This window comes from Ahaetulla prasina, chromosome 6 (genome assembly GCF_028640845.1).
Source record: "Ahaetulla prasina isolate Xishuangbanna chromosome 6, ASM2864084v1, whole genome shotgun sequence".
NCBI lineage: Eukaryota > Metazoa > Chordata > Lepidosauria > Squamata > Colubridae > Ahaetulla > Ahaetulla prasina.
The window spans coordinates 62,269,398-62,289,759 of record NC_080544.1 but is presented as its reverse complement, the minus strand read 5'-3'; the positions used below and the strand labels follow the sequence as shown (position 1 = coordinate 62,289,759).

At 38.8% G+C, this 20,362-nt stretch overlaps 1 protein-coding gene across 1 annotated transcript in view; it reads left to right on the top strand.

The window, feature by feature from the left end:
• Nucleotides 1–20,362, top strand: part of HPSE2 (heparanase 2 (inactive)) — a 204,275-nt gene that overhangs the window by 172,951 nt on the left and 10,962 nt on the right. Inside the window, exons 6-9 of the mRNA XM_058188912.1 lie at nt 25–72; nt 10,317–10,410; nt 12,995–13,101; nt 19,332–19,446. Of these exons, the coding sequence (XP_058044895.1) occupies nt 25–72; nt 10,317–10,410; nt 12,995–13,101; nt 19,332–19,446 (364 nt within the window). The remainder of the gene's footprint in view (nt 1–24; nt 73–10,316; nt 10,411–12,994; nt 13,102–19,331; nt 19,447–20,362) is intronic.

Sequence of the window (20,362 nt, the reverse complement as noted above, 5' to 3'; positions counted from 1 at the left end):
TTACCCACTTTCTGTATTTCACAGGTTCATGAAGGTGGCAGGGAACATAGTGGATGCAGTTACCTGGCAACAGTAGGTATTTTTTCCTCTCTTTTTCCTCTTTCAGTGTTTATAAAAGGATGATCATAATAAGAAGGTTGGACAAAAGGGAACCTAACATTGACAAGGTCTTCTTCAGACAAGAAAGAACTCAGAAATTTATCCTCATTCTGCTCTTCAGAATTCAGTCTTTTGCATGAAAAAAGGAAGAGGTACTCTTCTAATTATGTGAAGCCAAAGGAATTCAGCAGGTGACCATGGATTACATACTCCTGTAGTTTAGCAGAACCTATTAAACCATAGGTGTAGATCAACCTTGGCATCTTTAAGACATGTGGACCAATTCCCAGAAATTCTGGGAGTTGAAGTCTACATATCTTAAAGTTGCCAAAGCTGAAAAACACTGGTGTAGATAATCTGCAGTCATTAAGCTGAATAATAACTTTCAACATTCTTCTTCTTTAGTATTGCTAGCTGAGACTGCTGAGCATTGTTATTCAGATATCACCTCTCTTTTAGTGTTTATTTTGACTATAGTGCAAAGAGACTTGATATGAAGTTTAAAACAGGCTATTCTAACAAAGCTCTAGCATGCCCTTGGAGTACTTCATATTCAGGTAGGATGGTATTCTGAAGAAAGTTCATATTGGAAGTCAATTTAGTTTCCCGAATAATTAATGGTTTATAGCAGGGATTCCCAATCCCTGGTCCATGGACCAACACTGATCCGCAGCATGCCAGCAACTGGTGCAAACAAGCGAAGCCCCATCCATGGGATGCAGGCAGCATGGAAAACTATGCCCCTGTCCATGGAAAAATCTTTCTCTACAGAACCAGTCCATGGTGCCCAAAAGGTTGGGGGCCACTGCTTTATAGGTCAGCAGGTGAGTCACATTTACCTGCTGTTGTAAGGAACAGCTTGCAGGAAACTGACCGAATGTAGAATCAGTGTTGAACGAGTGGGCTTCAGAAAAAAGCAGATGGAAAGAAGCAATTTCTGCTCTTTGGATTGTTTATCTGAGCAATCAAGTTTCACTATCCAGTGATAACACATGGTATTTTTGGAAACTCTCACGTGCAGCATTTACTAAGACTGAAGGGATTATTGTTACTGAAGGAAGTTTGATTGAATTACATAATAGAAATCCTGGCTATAGGAATTTTGCTGTAGCAGTCCTATTAGTTGGGGTAGCTCCCTTGAAAAATAGTTGAGATTAATGTTTGGTTTTTCTTCTGCTTACCAAAATGGCTTTAGTGACAGTTATGAATTGAATTCTGAAAACTAACAATGGTCATTTATTCTAGGGATTTGGCTGCTAGCATTATTGATATTTTCAGAATGATGAGCACTAAAAAGTGTTGCCTTGCACATTTTTAATAAATCATGTCCTTCGAGGATTCCATGTATGTTTTTTGATGATAGCAAAAATATCACCCCTAAACAGTGGTGAAATCCAATTTTTTTTACTACCAGTTCTGTGAGCGTGGCTTGGTGGGTGTGGTGTAGCTTGGTGGGCGTGGCTTGGTGGGCATGGCAGGGAAAGGATACTGCAAAATCCCCATTCCCTCCCCATTCCTGGGGGAAGGATATTGTAAAACCTCCATTACCACCCCACTCTGGGGCCAGCCAGAGATGGTATTTGCCGGTTCTCCAAACTACTCAAAATTTCTGGTACCGGTTCTCTAGAACCTTTTAAAATCTGCTGGATTTCACCCCTGCCCTTAAATCATAAATTCACTGCATGCACAGTAGTCATCAACAGGTCTTATACAAAGAAAACAAATACTTTTATTCAAGCAATGTAATTTTACTCGCAACAAGTCTTGTTGATTATTGTCTTTTGGCTGACAGAAAATAAAGCATAGTAAAATCAGGTAGATGGAAGGTGTTCTCAAATCTCATCTAAACTATCACTAGCACAAATGCCAGAATGCTGTTCCATATTTTTGAATGCTTTAGAGTTAGACTCTATGCAGGGTTATTGCCCTCTGAAGGGAGCATTTTCCAAATAATATCATAGTTATATTCATAAAAAACTATGGTAACTTAGGATAATATAGGTTCATTGTTCACAGTATCATATACCAGATTCTTGTAGACTATGCAACTCTTTTCATTATGCTACTTTTCTTCATAACTTTCAGAAATATGGGAATACAGATTACTTTCCCAGAAACAGACACAGCATCTATATAAGGAGAATAAGTCTGGATATAATGAAAATGTCACTGTTGGCCACATGCTGATTTGTTACTTTTTGCTACTATCACCTGTTTTATGGTTTTAGGGTGACTGGCAGAGCATTTGTGAGATATTTGCTCTTGAAATATGTATCATGAATTTTGTAGGTGTTATATTGTATCAATGGAATAAGAGATTCCATGGACTGAAATAAAGAAAAAGCAAAATGTGTAATATTCCATATAATGAGTCTGTATGTCAAGGTGGTTTGCAGTCATGACCCTATCACTGAGATCAAAATAATCCAGATATTACCGTCAGTATTTTTTCTCAGGAGCCCAGTTGTACTAAGGCAGTGGATGCTTCTAGATTAAGTATAAACATGAACTTATTTGCTACAATTTTCTACAAACTGTAATCTTAATTAAGTCCTATTTGTATGATATTTATGTGTAGATTTAGGAAGAAATTTGGTGCAGGGGTGGGGGAGAGCATCTACTTTCTGGAAATTACTATTCCTGCCATTGCTGGAAAATGATTTTCCCATCCATATCCTATCAGAACTTCTGTTGCCGTGGTTTTTGGTGTTGCTGTGTGGTGAAGGCTTTTATTTGAAAATTGTGTATGCATGTATACATGCAGCACATTTTCATAATAAATTATTAAGAAAAACAGAAGTCAGAAATTGAAACTGAGCAATTGGAGTTGGTGGATACATAGCATGTCAGTAATGGTTAATTGTAGTACAATAAAGGCAGGAGAATATCTCAGATAATGCAGAAGAATGCTTTTTGATGCAATTATTTTACAGATCAGCCTTCTTTATGGTACAAATTCCTGTCAGCTCACATGCTAGCCTTCCCTCCCTTCTCTGCCTGGATAACCAAAATGTTACTTTGATGAAGCAAAGTGGAAAATACTAGGTTTAGGCTTACGTCTAATATGTCTGAGAATTTAGTAAATGGTTCACACAAACAGAACTGAAGCACCTAGTTTTGTATAAACATCCCATAAATTAGATTCAGTATCTATACTGAGAAAGGGACAGTGGACCATACAAACAAAAACACAAGACCCAGGCTTGAGGTGAGCTGGAATGGAGAAAGAAAAGGTGATACAGATCTAATTTCAAGCAGACCGCCCTAGAAATTCCTGAGTGTTAGGAAGTGGTCTTAATGCCATTAACTGAAGTAAAAGTTGGGGTCAGATAATGGAGCAAAGTTTCCTCTGCAATAAATTGGAGTAAAATAAAAACAGCTGTGCTGAAGCCATCCAACTTTGTTCATTATATCCTGTCTGAGACTAATGGGTCTGAGCAACTAATTGTGTATATTGCTGGAAAAATGTATTGAAGATGTAATAGTTCTGTTTAGTGAAGGAAATGGCTAGTATACAAATCTGCAGAAGAGCTTTCAGTTTGGCTTATGTGACAATCTAAACTTGGTTATTGTGCATGCATTTAGACAACAAGCACAGTATGGACAAGTATATATGTTGTGACCTAGGCTTACTGAGTCATTACAATACAGTTAGTCCCAAAAAACTTATTTTATTGTAACAGCTGAGAATTACATTCATTCCCAGCTGAGTCCCAATTAGATGCAAAAAAAGTCCTTCGGAAGAAGTCCTTCAGGATAATCACCAACTTTATCTTCTTTGACACCCTGCCAAAGGCCTTACTTGGCAAAGCCCCATGAAGTTCAGAAACAAACAAGAGATGCTGAATGGAAACAGAGTTAGCAATGTTGCTTTTCTGCAAAAGGGCCAAGTGCCTTTGTTTCTCTTTTAAGCCTTATGGGAGGGGCCAATCATCTCCTGAGTCATCCCTTTTGCTTTAGCTGCTCTTGCCTTCTGGCAGCTCTGCGCATGCATGCATGCATGAGGAACAGGCTCCTCCTATTTCTCTGCCTCTCTGCTGTCTGACTCTGGGGGCTCTTGAGTCCATGCATCACTCCCAAATGCCCTGGCCCCATCTCTGCTCCGACACAGAGCCTTTGTCCAGGTCTTCCCCAGACTCCAGGACTGGCCCACGTTCCTCCCCAGCCTCCTCACTGTCCAACTCCGCTGCCAGCTCCTCAGCCTGCTGGCGGACCACAACAATATGAGCTAGCTGTGTAACCTTGGGCCAGTCACTCTTTCAGCCCAACGCACCTCAAAGGGTTATTGTAAGGAAAATAGGAAGAAGAAGGAGTATTAGATATATTTGCCACCCTAAGTTGTTCATAAAAATAATAAAGGTGGGATTTGAATTAAATAAATAAATAAAATGATACTGTGATATATGTTGAGATGGAAGGCAAAAAGCCTCCTTTGTTAGGGATGCAACTTGTTTTCTTGCCTTAATGTGCTGTTCAGAGTGGAGGCAGAGTCCTTTCAATCAAGCTTAGTGAAAATTGTCTGAATTGCACAGAATTGATTTGATCTTTGTGACAATACTTCCCGAGAGGCATAGGAATCCATTTGCTGCAAATGAAAAGGCGTTCCACCAGTAAGAGCAAAACTGCACTGTCACATCTGTGACAAGTGGGCAAAACAATTTAGATTGAGTTTCAGAGTGTAATTAGAGAGATTAAAGTCTATCTGGTCCAGTCTCCTGACCAAAGATAAAATTGTCAACATTACATATCATGTTAAACCAATTAGGCCAGAGGGTGCCAAAAGCATAAAAATGATGAACCAGAGAAGAAGGTTGCAGATTATAAGGAAACCACTCTTCAGTGAGGGAGGACTTGATCTCATTCTCTGCCACAAGTGGGGCATGAAGTGTGCTATCACACCCTCTTCTCACTCATCTCTCCCCAAGTCTAAACATCTTCAGCTCCTTTAAATTTGCTTTTATATGACTTACTGCTACTCCCTTGATTGTCCTTGTTGCCCTTTTCTGTACCTGTTCCAGTTCATCTAAGTCCTTCTTAAAGTATATGTTTGTGTATATGCCTTTAAATTTGTGTAGACTCACAGCAACTGTCTGAGCACATCGCTGCAGTTTTCTCCACAAGATTTCCAGGAGTGGTTTTCCATTATCTTCTTCCTGGGATGAGAGGGAATAATTGGCCCAAAGTCATCCAGCTTGTTTTTTTGCCTAAGAAGGAATTAGAACTCAGAGTTTCCTAGTATCTAACCTGATCCCTTTAACTACTATAGCAAACTGCCTCTCTTTATTGTACAGTCCCCAGAAATTGACAAAATACTCAATATGGTTTCTGAACAAAATAGAATAATGTGGAATTACAGCTAGTCCTCGACTTACAGCAGTTCATTTAGTGACCGTGCAAATTTACAAAGGCACTGAAAAAAGTGACATGACCATTTTTCAAGCTTATGACCTCTGCAGCATCTCCATAATCCTGTGATCAAAATTCAGATGCTTGGCAATTGGGTGATACTTATGACAGTTGCTGTATCCCAAGGTGGTGTATCACCTTTTGACAAGCAAAATCAATGGGGAAGCCAGATTCACTTAACAACCGTGTTACTAACTTATCAACTGCAGTGTCTGCACTTAACAACTTTGGAAGAAAGGTCGTAAAGTGGGGCAAAACTCATTTAACAAATATCTCACTTAAGAACAGAAATTTTGGGCTCAACTGTAATTGTAAGTCGAAGACTACCTGTACTTTTTCCCATGATTTGGAAACTGTACTTTTGTTGATGATGTGTTTTTTGTAGCCAATCATATTACTAGCTCATAGTAAGTTTGCAATTGTTTACTATGCCAAAGATCTTTTTTCAAATAGAATTACCAAGCAGCTTTCCCATTCTGGTACCTCTCTTATACAGATACAATTCTGTTTCTTTCAGCTTATTTTTCTGAGCTACTAAGCTTGTTTAAAATTTTATCTTTGTCTTCTATTAGGTATCCTAATTTTGTTGTGGCTGAAAATTTGATAACGTTCTTTCTATCTCTTCATACACATCATTAATGAAAATACTGAAGAAGAAGAGGGTTAGGAACTAAATCTTGTGATACGTCATCATCTCTCTTGAATTAGATTAGGGACCACTGATGAGCATAGTGTCAAAAGTGGATGTATTGCTTGGAACCCTGACACGCAGTTTGAGAATGATTGTCAAGCCACTTTATTGTCATGCTATCCATACCACTTTTAATTGACTACCGTAATTATTTAGTAAATTATCAGTAATCTGCCCAATTCTTTGCTGAAATCTAGATATTTTATGTCTACAGTATTTCTGCAATCTACTCAGTCATAAGATTAATCTTGCAAGAATTATTCTTTACAAATCCATGCTGATTTCTGGTAATTACCTCATTGTTGTCAAAATAGTGTTTATAATCTGTTCTAGAATTTCTCCAAGTATAAGTGTTAGGCTGACCAGTCTATAATTCCCTAGATCCTTCTTTTTATCACTTGGAGAATAGAGAGACAACATTTGCTCTCAATTGTATGGCACTTTAGTTCTCCAGCAGCAAACACATTTGTCAAGAGAGGCAGACATATCTGATCTACTGTACTGGGAATGCCTTTTGTTTGTGCCCAATTGGCTTGGATGGGAATTCTACAAAAGCATTGAATTCATTAACTCCTATTCTCTCAAGACTTATGTGAAAATGTTATAAGGCTTAGCAGTAGGTCTCTGAACCTACTACCTAATTTAGAAATACAGAACAATAGACTTAACGGCTAAAGTCTTCAGACAAGATAAACAGAATAGAAGGCACTGATCAAGATACCAAGCATAAATTACCTTACCTCTCCTGGGTTGCTAGACAACATGTCTGTGGAGCAGCTACTGTAATTAGGTCTATCTACATCCTGAATGACATCCTCCCACTCCCCACTCTGGTTTGTTCTCTATTAGGTTCTCCACCCATTACTATCTGACAATTAGATATTGGCGTGCCTGATAATGTGTTCCAGAGCTCTCATTTGTCAATGCTGCTTATCTCCTTGTAGTTTAAGAGAATAGATCTGGTTGACAAACCAATGCTGGATTATATTTAGAATGTGAGACTGCTGTGAGACAGCTAACATGCTACAGTATGATAGATATTAAAAGCTGGATCTATTATAAACTATAAGTGCTCACTCAAATTTTACTTGAAACCAAGTTTTTTGAGGTCAAGGTTTTTTAATTAACCTGCAACATTTATTTAATCTATGTGTCTCTTGCTCTTTCTGCTAAGTATTGCTAGATTACAATATAACGTGTTTTGAGAATATAGGAAAATCACTCTATTAGTAGTGTGGTGGTTCTATGATTTTTATAAACCAAGAAATAAAATTGAATTAAAATATTTCAGGAAAAAGAACCGAAAGAACTAAAATAGCAACTTTGAAGCAGTCACACATTGGCTTACAGTGGTTTGGATCTGGTCTTAGCTATACTAAGAGAATCCCTTCTTGAAATCACAGCTATTGCATTGATTTGATTAGATCTTTTCTAAGATGACTAAGTTTGACTAAGCCTGAACCTAACCCATTAATAATAAAATAAGTATTTCCCTGCCTTTCTTGTATTTATGGCTAGCATTAATGAAGACAACTAGAAGAATGAACAAAATGTATAACAGATCTATCCCCAAACCCTGTTGGAAAATACAGGTATTAATAGCTTGGAGGGAACCCTTTCTATCTGATATTATCAGACCAACCAATTGGAAGAAGGCAATAATGAGGACAACCAGATTCTGAGTTGCGAAGGACTTTAAAAGTGACAACCAGGATTTTTAGACCGGGATGCCCTATGCACGGTCACTCATGCCCTTGTAACGTCTCGTCTGGATTACTGCATTGCTCTCTACATGGGGCTCCCCTTGAAGAGCACCCAGAGGCTCCAGTTGGTCCAGAATGCGGCTGCGCAGGTGATAGAGGGAGCCCCTCGTGGCTCCCATGTGACACTTCTCCTGCGCAGACTGCACTGGCTACCTGTGGCCTTTCGGGTGCGCTTCAAGGTTTTGGTAACTATCTTCAAAGCGCTCCATGGCATTGGGCCGGGATACTTACGGGACCGTCTACTGCCACCGATTGCCTCCCACCGACCCGTACGCTCTCACAGGGAGGAACTCCTCAGGGTGCCGTCAGCCAGGCAGTGCCGGCTGGCGACGCCCAGGGGAAGGGCCTTTTCTGTGGGGGCTCCCACCCTCTGAAACGAACTTCCCCCAGGACTTCGCCAACTTCCTGACCTTCGAACCTTTCGCCGCGAGCTTAAGACACATCTTTTTATCTGCGCAGGACTGGACTAGAATTTTAAATTTTAAATTTGGTTTTAATGGGGTTTTACTATTTTATTGTGGTTTTAATATTCGGCCATATTTAATAAGTTTTTTAAATTGGGGTTTTAACTTGTATTTATGTTTATGTTTTACTTGGCTGTAAACCGCCCTGAGTCCCTTGGGAGATAGGGCGGTATAAAAATATGATTAAATAAATAAATAAATAAATAAATAAATAAATAAATAAATAAATAATTGTACCTACTAGCAAAGTGGTAAGCAGTGCAGCTCTAAAAACATGGACAAATGGAGATGCACCCATAACTATTCAAGCCGTTGACTTCAACTATTCATTCTGGACCAGCTGTGATTTTTGAATTCTCTTCAAAACTAGCCTCATGTTGAATATATTACAATACAATGGCTTTCTTGGAATGAGAGACCAGGCTCTCTCATTCCAAGAAAGGTTCTATATGGAGTTGTGCGAAGGCCCTTATCACTACTTCCATTTCCCCTTTAAGCAGGAACTGAAAATCAGAAGAAATTATGAATCCATGTGGAATGGAGTAAATCTATGCAAAACTACTTACTGAATTTCTATATAACATTTTGGATGGTTTCCTAATCCTAGCTATTTCATTTTTCTAGGATTGATTTTTAAGTTTGTGTCTCCCCATCCAGATAGCAACACATATATTGTAGCATATGCTTTACATCTGAATATACTATATATAAAATGTTAATTTACTAACATTGCATTTTACCGTTGACTCCTTCACATTAAATTAGATACAGACAATCCATCAATATATTCCACTTAAAGGTAAACAGTTTCTAGCTTACCACAGATCTCTGAGATCCAACTTTATAGCAGGATAATTCTCTTTTACCTGTCTTATATGTATCATCCAGTAAATTATTTATTGATATGAACGAAGAATAAGATGAAAGAAAAGAAAATAGAAGTTGGAATCAGTTGATAACCTTTAGGAAGATGATTCCAAAGTACATAACAGAACCAATATTCTCCTAAGGTTATTTCAGCTATGATCCTCAGCCAACGTTGTTATTTTACTTGAGACTATTGGTTCTGCAGTGAATCTAGCCTAGCTATTATCTCATGTATGTGATTTTTTTTGTATTAACAGTACAGTGCATATCATTACTTGAGAAGATCAAAGTGACTAATTAGTAGGAACTGTTATGATGGCAATTAACATACCAATACAGGACTTCTAAACCTTTGGTTGGGTCATACCATCTTTATTGCTTGTAATGACCAAACTTAGGACATCTAAGACAAATAGAACATGAAAGAAATAGCTTTCTCCTCTTATTCTCCAACAAATGAATTGCTTTTAGTGTTTACAATTCTTTTATACTTGGTCTGTCAATTTATTTACAATCTGAGTAAATGTACCCGTCTGGAAAATTGACTGAGGGGACTTCCATACTTTGTAATCATATTATTATTATTATTATTATTTTTATAGTCATTATTGTTTATATTTATCATAGTTCTAGACATTATGTGTTTCTGGCTTGAGGTCTCTCTCTTCATTAAATTGAATAAAGTTATCTAGGACTTACAAATTGCTGCAGGTGAAAATAAAAGTACAAAAAGATAAAGTTAGAGTGATTTAAGAAGAATTAAATTTAAGAAGAATTAAGAAAAAATATCACCATGAAGAAACTTGTAGAAGAATGGGGTTTGGGGCACAGGGAAAAGCATGTGGCAAAAGCACAGAAAAAGAACAGACGAAAGAAGCAAAGGTCACCAATAGCAGCTGACCTTGTGCAGAACAGAGAGAATATTTGGGGGAAATGTAAATGTGGACAGCAGCGGTCCTTGGTCAAGGTGAGGGAGAGCACATAGTTGCAGCCCCTCTGACTGTTGCCTTCTCATTTTCATTCCAGTTACTACCTTGATGGCCGAGTGGCCAAGGTGACGGACTTCCTGAAAACACGCCTGTTAGACACACTCTCTGACCAGATCAGGAAAATCCAGAAAGTGAGTGAGTGTTGCAAAGGTGGGGAGCTTCAAGTACTTCAGGGTGCTGAGTCTGAATTTGACAAGTGCTCAGTACCAGACGGGTTTAGCAAAGGTTTCTACTTTGCTACTTTAAGACCCTGTAACTTCCAGCAAACTCAAGTCCACTGTAACTTCCAGCAAATTTGACAAATAAGATAGATAAAATAAGTATAAGAATATTTGAGAGAGATTCTGCGGACAGCCGAAATGTCCTAAACCCTGTTTTGATAGAGATACTGGGAAAGCTGTTATTGACTGAAATAGCTGAATTTCAGAACCCTTGTAAGAATAATACAAAAGTCATTATGTAGGAAAGGAAGTGGGGGAGGAGATGCTAGTTTTGGAGAACAAAGGTGATGAATCTTTCCTTTGGCTAATGTATATCAAGGGAAAAGAGGCCACTTCTATGAACTCATTATGCCTAGCTCTATTTCCTGTAAGGTACTTCACAAGAATGTTTGGTCCATTTTTACAGAATGTTTTGACTTATCAAGAAAGCTATAAAAACAACTTTATTATGGATCATTTTTCTCTCTTAATAGAAAAAGAATTTTTCTATTTTTCTCTCTTAATAGAAAAAGAATTTTTAGCTGCACTGCCAAATAGATCCTAACAGGGGAAGATTTACTTCATTAGAGAATCCAAAGATATCAGCTTACAGATGCCCTAATTAAATTTATTACCTCCTTTCCTCGTCTTTGTTTTATAATTTGAGATGGTTCCTTCAAGTAAGTCTAGTGAATGATCAGACCTTCAGGCACTTGTCAGATTTCTAACCAGATGTAGCAAGAGTTGTAAACTGACATCATCAGACCTTGTGTTCACTTACATGCATTTGTTTTTTGGCACCATCAGGTCCTTGACATGTCTGTGCTGTCAAGGTTTATCTTATGTTACAAGGGCTTTCTCACAATGGGGTCTCTAGTGCCATGTGCATACTTCTCTTTCACCACTGCAGTTTCATAGGAAAGAGTTAAGCCAGTGTCTGACAAAGTTCTGGGCTTGGTAACATACAGTATGCTCCAAGACATTGATTACTTTCATTAAAGGCACCAGTATAGTTAAAGTAAGAAATAGCTTTGTAGCTGCTACTAATGCCTATGTTTTATTAAGAACTATCTTAGAGACCAAAATCCTGCTCGGATTTATAAAGAAATTACTGTAGGCTTATATATTAATGTAGATTCTGAACATATCCTGAACAATCAGACATCCATGTTAATCTAAGAAACATGTTGTTTCTCATTAGGTTATATACACTTGCATATATACACAGTAAGCTCCCAGTTTTATGGTGCATAAACTGTATCATATATGAAAAGAAGTGTTTACTAAAAGAACATATATATTTATAAATGTACATTTTAAATTACAAGTAGTCCTCGACTTTTGTTTAGTGACCATTCAAAGTTACAGTGCCACTGAAAAAAGTGACTTATGACCATTTTGCACACTTATGACTATTGCAACATCTCGATGGTCATGTGATCAAAATTCAGATGATTCATATTTATGATGGTTGCAATGTCCTGAGGTCATGTGATCAACTTTTGTGACCTTCTGACAAGCATAGTCAATAGAGAAGCCAGATTAATTTAACAACTGTGTCATTAATTTAACAACAGCAGTGATTCACTTAACAACTGTGTCAAGAAAGGTCATAAAATGGGGCAAAATTCACTTAAATCTTGCTTAACAACAGAATTTTTGGGCTCATTTGTGATTGTAAATTGAGGACTACTTGTATATAAAACTACTCAAAACTAGGCAGCGGCAAGCAGTAGTCAAACTACAAAGTGTATATATGGGAGAAAAAATACCATTGTGAAAATTTTAAAAATACTATCTTTTTAAAACCTGAGAATGAGGTCAATTTGTACTCATTTTAAAAACTGAGAATGAGATCTTATACAAAGTTCTGCTGTAAGTGGGAATAAGAAAAGTTAATGGTGTTGCCATATGGTATAGCAGCCTACTGTGATATATGTCTTGGAAAGCAAAATTATAGTATAAGTAAAAACAAGAATCTTTCCTTACGTAAGGGTCTGATCTGGATAATGGAAATATCTTACATTGTGTGAGTAATTTCTGTTTTCATAAAGAAATGAGGCTTTGAAGGCACGGGCAATTTCATTTTGAAAGAGTGAAGTATTTTATTGATTAGCCTGCTGTCTGCTACTTCGTGTGAGACAACACAAACAAACTGAAAATAATCACTGAAAGATAGTGCACGTACAACAAAACTAAGAGAGCCCACACTGAGGTAAACAAATAGGAAGTCAGAGAAGAGTGATATGTTCCAGGAAAGCAAGATCAATGATCATAAAAGAAGTAGAAGAAAATAAAAGAAAGTTTTGTTCAGATTAACATATTTTCCATCCACTTCTTACTTTTGTTTTCTTCATTATTTCAGTCCTACTAGTCACTGAAAAATCAGTATTATTTATGCTAACCTGTGAAAATACATGTTTTAAAGTTACCAGCTATAGCCAATTGTTGAACAGCAAGGTTATTATGTTCTTACCACCACTTTTGCTTTCCCCTTCTTTTTTTTTGGCAACAGGTGGTCAATGCATACATGCCTGGAAAAAGGATTTGGTTAGAGGGTATCGGGGCTGCTTCTGAAGGAGGCATCACTAATCTCTCAGATTCCTATGCTGCCAGCTTCCTGTAAGTTAAGCTAAGGATGAAAGTAATGATATGTTTATGAGAAAACCAGTAAGTGCACAAAATGGTTGATTGGCTTCTTTATTGTCTATAAAACACACTAATCCCAACTCTAAAATCAAGGATACTGTACTATCATTGGATTAATGTTTATTAGACATTATCCATCCATTTTTCTGTTTCATTGGGAGACGATACGTTAGTAAAGGCAGTTAGTAATAACATATAAATAAAAGTGGAGAAGCTATTGCTTTAAGGTAGCAATAGCTACGTACCTTAAAGTAGTAGCTTCTCCACATTTATCTATGTATAAAATGGACATACTGTAAGCAGATTAGAAAGGGAACTTTTAATTAGTTCTAATGCTTTATCGTACCACCACGCAGTCTATGGACCTACAACCACCAGAGAATTTTTACAAGAATTATCTGTCTCAATCTATTGTGAGGGCTGTTTAAGAGACGGAAAGGGAAGGGAAGGGCGAAGGGAAGGGAAGGGAAAGTATTAGATAGGGAGCAAAAATGATATTAGCAAAGACTTTTTGGTTCTGGCCACACTTGTTAAGCTTTACCTGTTATTGCCAAATTCCTTAGAGATTAAAATATTTTGTTTATTTATTTATAGTGTGCTTTTATTATTTTTACAAATAACCCAAGACAGCGAACATATCCACCACATCTTCCTCCTCCTATTTTCCCCACAACATCAACCCTGATAAGTGAGTTGAGCTGAGAGAGAGCAACTGGCCTAAAATCACCCAATGGGCTTTCATGGCTGGTGGGACTTGAAGATCTCACTTTCTAGCCTGGTGCCTTAACCACTAGACCAAACTGGCTCTAAATGATTTTGAAAGATCAAAAGATTTATCCACAACAGAATTCCGTTTTGTTTCAGCTTTATTTTCTTACTTCTTATATGGAAATAAGAATGAGGAAATATCATGAGGACTCATTGCTTAAAAATGGTTAGTAAAGCAACTAGTGCCAAAACAACAGAGACATGAATCCACAGGCAACAGAAGATAAGAAGTAATATCTATTGAATTTTCAGATGCCAAAAAAGTGACTGATTAAGATAACCTAACGAATGGAAAAGAATATTGTGCCTCTCAGAACTCTTTAACACATTATTATAGCAGATTTATTTATACTTTAAGCACAAGTGCATCCATCTTTAGGAGTACAGTGCTAATTGGCTTAAGTTCCCCTTTCCCCTCCCTTTTTTCTTCCATTTGTCTTTGCTTTAAGTTAATGATTTTTATTTCGTTTTTATGTTATGAAAATATACAAAATTCATATTTTAGTACAAGGCCCTTGGAAGCTCTTTTTGATAATTTTGTAGTAGGTGTCATTAAAATCCATTTTTAAGATTAGTATTTTTCCTCATGGTGTGTGGGAAAGGGATGTCATAGGTTATAGGTCATCCAGGTGGTGGTGGAAAGAACAATCCTGGCAACTTTTCAACTCATTTATAAAAATAAAACAAGGAAATCACAAGGGAAAGTTCAAGTTATTAAGTTCATAGAAGGTGCTCTATGGAGATCCACATGGTCAAACCAGGTTAATCAACAGAAATTAGTATAGGGGTCCACTTTCTTTAAAAAAGAGTTTGCTTATATACACTGACAGCAGGGGATCAACGTGTTTTGTCTGACTTAGCATTCCACCTAAAAATTGTGCTTGGCAACTTCCCTTCCACTGTTCTCCCTCCCCCCACTGGAGATAAGAATCTCTGCCCAAAAGAAAATGAGGTAGCCTCAAGCTTTTCTTGGGGGGGAAAAAAGCAGATGGAAATAAAGAAAGCTTAATAAATAGGATGTAAATTCCCATGGAATAATTTAAAACACAAGTTATAATCAAATAGTAATGGTTTAAGGAATCTTAAACCATTACTATTTGATTATAACTTGTGTTTTAAATTATTCCATGGGAATTTACATCCTATTTATACAAGTGTGAAAACAAATAACTTTATTTGCTTAGGCAGGAGGCTCGGGAGGACCCCTTACAGGGACGTGCTGAGGATTTTGTTCAATATCTGTCTGATAAAATCGCTCAGATTCGGGATGGCTTGGACACTGATTGGATAGATTCAGGTGGGATGGCGGAGACGAGTCTTGAGAATGTTATCTGGGCTGAGTTCGATCCTGTGACTCCTGAGGACATGGACAGGTTGTTGGGTAGGCTGAACTCCACCACATGTTTATTGGACCCGTGTCCCTCCTGGATGGTGCTGGCCACCCGGGAGGTTACACGAGGCTGGCTCCAGGAAGTTACCAACGCTTCTTTGTTGGAGGGTGTTTTCCCTGCCGCTTTGAAAGAGGCGGTGGTGAGGCCCCTCCTTAAGAAGCCCTCCCTGGACCCGGCTATTTTAGCGAACTATCGTCCAGTCTCCAACCTTCGCTTTTTAGCGAAGGTTGTTGAGAGTGTGGTGGCATATCAGCTTCCTCAGCACCTGGAGGAATCTGTCTATCTGGACCTGTTCCAGTCCGGTTTCAGGCCCGTTACAGCACCGAGACGGCTTTGGTCGCGTTGGTGGATGACCTCTGAGAGCCCGGGACAGGGGTTGTTCCTCTGTCCTGGTCCTTTAGATCTCTCAGCGGCTTTTGATACCATCGACCATGGTATCCTGCTGCGACGGTTGGAGGATTGGGGTGGGGGGCACCGTTTATCGGTGGTTCTCCTCCTATCTCTCTGACCGTTCGCAGACGGTGTTGGCAGGGGGGCAGAGATCGCCCCAGGCGCCTCACTTGTGGGGTGCCTCAGGGTCTGTTCTCTCGCCTCCTGTTCAACATCTACATGAAGCCGCTGGGTGAGGTTATCCGTGGGTTCGGGTGGATTATCATCTGTACGCTGATGATACGCGGCTGTACATTTCACCCGAACCACCCCAACGGTTGTCGAGGTGATGGGCCGGTGCCTTGAGGCCGTGCGGGTCTGGATGGGGAGGAACAGGCTCCAACTCAACCCTTCCAAGACAGAGTGGCTGTGGGTACCGGCGTCCCGGTACAGTCAGCTTACACCATCGCTGACTGTGGGGGAGGAAGTACTGACCCCCAGGGAGGGAGTGCGCAACTTAGGCGTTCTCCTGGACGATCGGCTGTCCTTAGAGAACCATTTGACAGCCGCCGCCAGGGGAGCATTCTATCAGGTCCATCTGATTCGCCAGTTGCGCCCCTTCCTTGACCGTGACGCCTTGCGCACAGTCACTCACGCCCTCGTCACTTCCCGCCTGGACTATTGCAATGCTCTCTACATGGGGCTCCCCTTGAAGAGCACCCGGAGGCTCCAGTTAGTCCAGAATGCGGCCGCGCGGGTGATAGAGGGAGCACCGCGTTGCTCCCATATAACACCTATCCTGCGCGGCCTGCACTGGCTACCGGTAGTCTTTCGGGTGCAATTCAAGGTTTTGGTGACCACCTTTAAAGCGCTCCATGGCTTAGGACCGGGATACCTTCGAGACCGCCTTCTGCCGCCGATTGCCTCCCAACGACCTGTGCGCTCCCACAGAGTGGGCCTCCTCAGGGTGCCGTCGACCAAACAATGTAGGTTGGCAGCCCCCAGGGGGAGGGCCTTCTCTGTGGCGGCACCAGCCCTGTGGAACGAGCTCCCTCCAGGATTACGACAACTACCCGACCTCCGGACCTTCAGACGGGAACTGAAGACTTTATTGTTTCAGCGTGCAGGACTAGCCTAAGATAAAAGGTTTTAGCATATTTTAATGGGGTTTTTATAGGTTTTTTATTTTTTAGTGATCAGGCCATGATATTATCTAGTTTTAATTGGGTTTTAATGTTTATTTATTGTACTGTTTTAATATGCCTGTGAACCGCCCTGAGTCCTACGGGAGATGGTGCGGTATATAAGTTCGATTAATAAATAAATAAATAAATAAATTTGTTTGTTTGTTTATTCATTCATTTGTTTATTTCAAGTACACATTTAACTTTTATTATGGTTTTAAAGAAAGTGATAGGCTATGGTATTAAAACTGAAGGAAAGTACTAAACTTGCAAAGGAGTTTTAGAGAGGAGATGATGAATTGAAAAATGAGAAAAGTATTTTAACTCTGGAAGAATTCAAGGATATTTCACAGCATTGTTCTCAGAACTTTCTCTTAAGAGTATCAGTTACTACAACTAGTCTTCAACTTACAACCACAGTTAGGACCAGAACTACCATCACTAAGCAAAGTGGTCATTAAATGAGTTGCATTCAATTTTACAACATTTTTGCCATTAAGTAAATCCACTTTTCCCATTGATTTTGCTTGTTGGAAGGACCCTGGGATAGCAAACAATGATCACATGACCTCAGGATGTTGTAACCTTCATAAATATTCATAAATAACTTGCCAAGCACCTGAATTTTAAACACATTGCAAGTCATTGTAAGTCAGGTTTTTTTTAACACCACAGTTACTTTGAACTGATGTTAACAGTCATAAGTCGAGGACTACCTGTATAAGAATCTGGCTGTTTTAGATATGGATTTAAAATTGACAGAATACAAGAGCAATATTGACATAGAAATTATACAGGACTTATAAGTAAAACCAGCTGATACTTTAATTTCTAAAATGGACACACAAATAGTAAATCAGAAGAGTGACTTGGATGTATAGATTTCAACTAGAAGAGTGATTTGGACAACTTTCTTATTTTGGACATTAAAAAGAGTTGTGTTATGAAGCTATTCCTAAGAAAAGATAAAAAAGATAAAAAGAGAATGAAAAGAAATCCTGGTTCCAAAAGTTTTGTTCAAGGACTCAGAGAATATTAATCCTGTCAAATCAAATCAGCTGAGAAGAGATTATAGGGGAATGTGTCTGTCAATAACTAGGTCTGTGATAGTGTTTTATAGGTAATAAGCAGAATCACACCCAGAAACAAACTGGGACTCAGTATAGCTTGTGAACATACCCACACTGCTGTGTTCTGGATCAGTTTGATGCTTCTGGGTGGTCTTCAAGGACATGTAGTAGTAGTCAAGCCATGAGGTGATCAGGGTATAAATGACTGTTTGAAGGACCTCCCAATTTTGGAAAGGGCACAATTGGTGCAGCAGATAAAGTTGCACAGAGACCTTCCTAGCCACAGCGGTTACCTGCTCATTGAGCAGATATTAAATTGGTCATAACTTCAAATCCTCATCAAATGCATTGTTGTGGTGGTAGGCTCATCTCATCATAACTGTCACGATTCCACATTCATCTTGAATATCTCATTAAAATTAAGGGAGAATCATATAGTGGTGCCTTACACCTTAACAATGGAAATTCAGTTTCCCCCAATATTTCATTCAGTTCTTATAATTATTCCATGGACAATTTATGGAAGTTCTCTTGGGATATTTTCACATAAATCCCCAAGTTTTCCCCATAGAATCTTGGTAATATCATATCCACCTCCACGCAGGAGAGCTGCCAAGACACACTTTCAATCAACTGGCTGTCTAAGTTCAAAAGGATTTAAGTTTTACTCATAATAGACAAATAATGGATTGTCTTGGGTGAAGGAGGGGGAAAGTAGACCTGCTAGAATGTTTTTATTATCTGTACGTGTTTGTGTGTGTGTGGGCATGGGTGTGTGAACAAAAGTAAATTTGTTGTTTTGGTTCATTCAAAATCAACATATGCTAATATTCAAAGTTATCTAATGTACAGAGACAATATAGGGCATTTTGTCCATTGCCCTTGTTGGAAGACAGTAAAAATAATTGTAGAAATATCTTTGACTCTTAATGTTGAGGTTTTTTCCATCATAAATTTGCTGAAAACGTGCTGCGTTGTGCACAATAGCAATATATATTATCTGACTATGCTGGGTTTCAACTATCAAGTCCAAAATGTTCCCATAACTTAATTCTGAAATATGTCATTTTTGGAAAAGATCTTGAGTTCCTCTTAATTAGAGGCTTCTATGGTGACTGCTAACTCTATTTCTCAGTGAAGTAGCAGAATAATTAATTCATGAACATATCTTACTGGGATGGCAAATTAATACCTTTCAAAAGAAGAGAATGCACCAGGAACATCTTCCCCCAAACTAGTGGCCTCCAAATGTATTGGAATATAATTCCAGTCATCACAAATCACTGACCACTATAGTGAACTGTGAGGTATCAGTTAGACAAGACAGCTTTGATATATGGAATTAAGACACAATCTAGCTTGAGGAAATCTATCCTGCTATTCTTGTTTAAAAGCTAATTGATTGTCTTCTAAATTACTAGGTGGCTAAACTCTCTTGGGATGCTAGCGAGCCAGGGCATCGATGTGGTAATGAGACACTCATTCTTTGATCATGGGCACAGCCATCTTGTGGACCAGAACTTCAACCCATTGCCGGTAGGTGGATGATACAGTACTGTATCGTCTGAATTTGCATTAACATCCCTCTATTCTTACTGGTTCTCTGTCCTACATATTATACTGTATACTCTAGATGTGTAATGTATATATATGACTATTTCTCCATCATTGCTTATTTTGTAAGAGTTACTTCAAGGCAGCATTTTTCACCTATTAGTAGAGGTACATAATATGGTAGCAACCTTATTCACATGCTGTATCTTCATCAAGTTCTTTATCATTTCCAGTCAGAATTCTCTCTTCTTTTCTCTCTTACTAGGCACATACCTCAACAGTAATTCCGTTCATTTCTCACCTCACTTTTCTGCTTGTTTCTTTCTTGTTTGCTCTATATTATCTCTGCTAAATCAGTCTGAATTTCTCTCTTCTTTTCATGTTCCCAGTCAGTAAATCAGAGGATTTGTGCATGACTTTGTACCCTTGACCTGTTCCTCAAATTCTTGGCTTTCACAGACAAACAGGCACTCTTACCCAGATACACTGTGTGTATGTGTGTGTATATATATTTAAGAAAAGATTTTGCACACACAGCTGAAAATCTACTGTTTTTTGTGGCCTGTTTGAACTCGGTTTGAAAATACATTTTTCCAGATTGGTTTCTTTCAATGCTAATAGGAGACATTAGTTAATGTCAAGTACAACATGTTGAAAGCAGATGGGGCAGGGTTACCTCTGGAGCTATAACTTTGTCCACTATGAGAGTCTCAATGGGACCCTTGTGGGTTGCACAAGACCAAGAGAATCAGGGCATTTCTCATGGGAGGGGCATTTAAGACATAGCAGGGAGGAAGGAGGGGCAGAAGGGGAGATATAGGTCCTGAAAACATACAATAAAAACAACCAAACCCAAGGCAACCAGGCCCTTAGGGAAAGAGCAAAGTGGCAGGAAAAT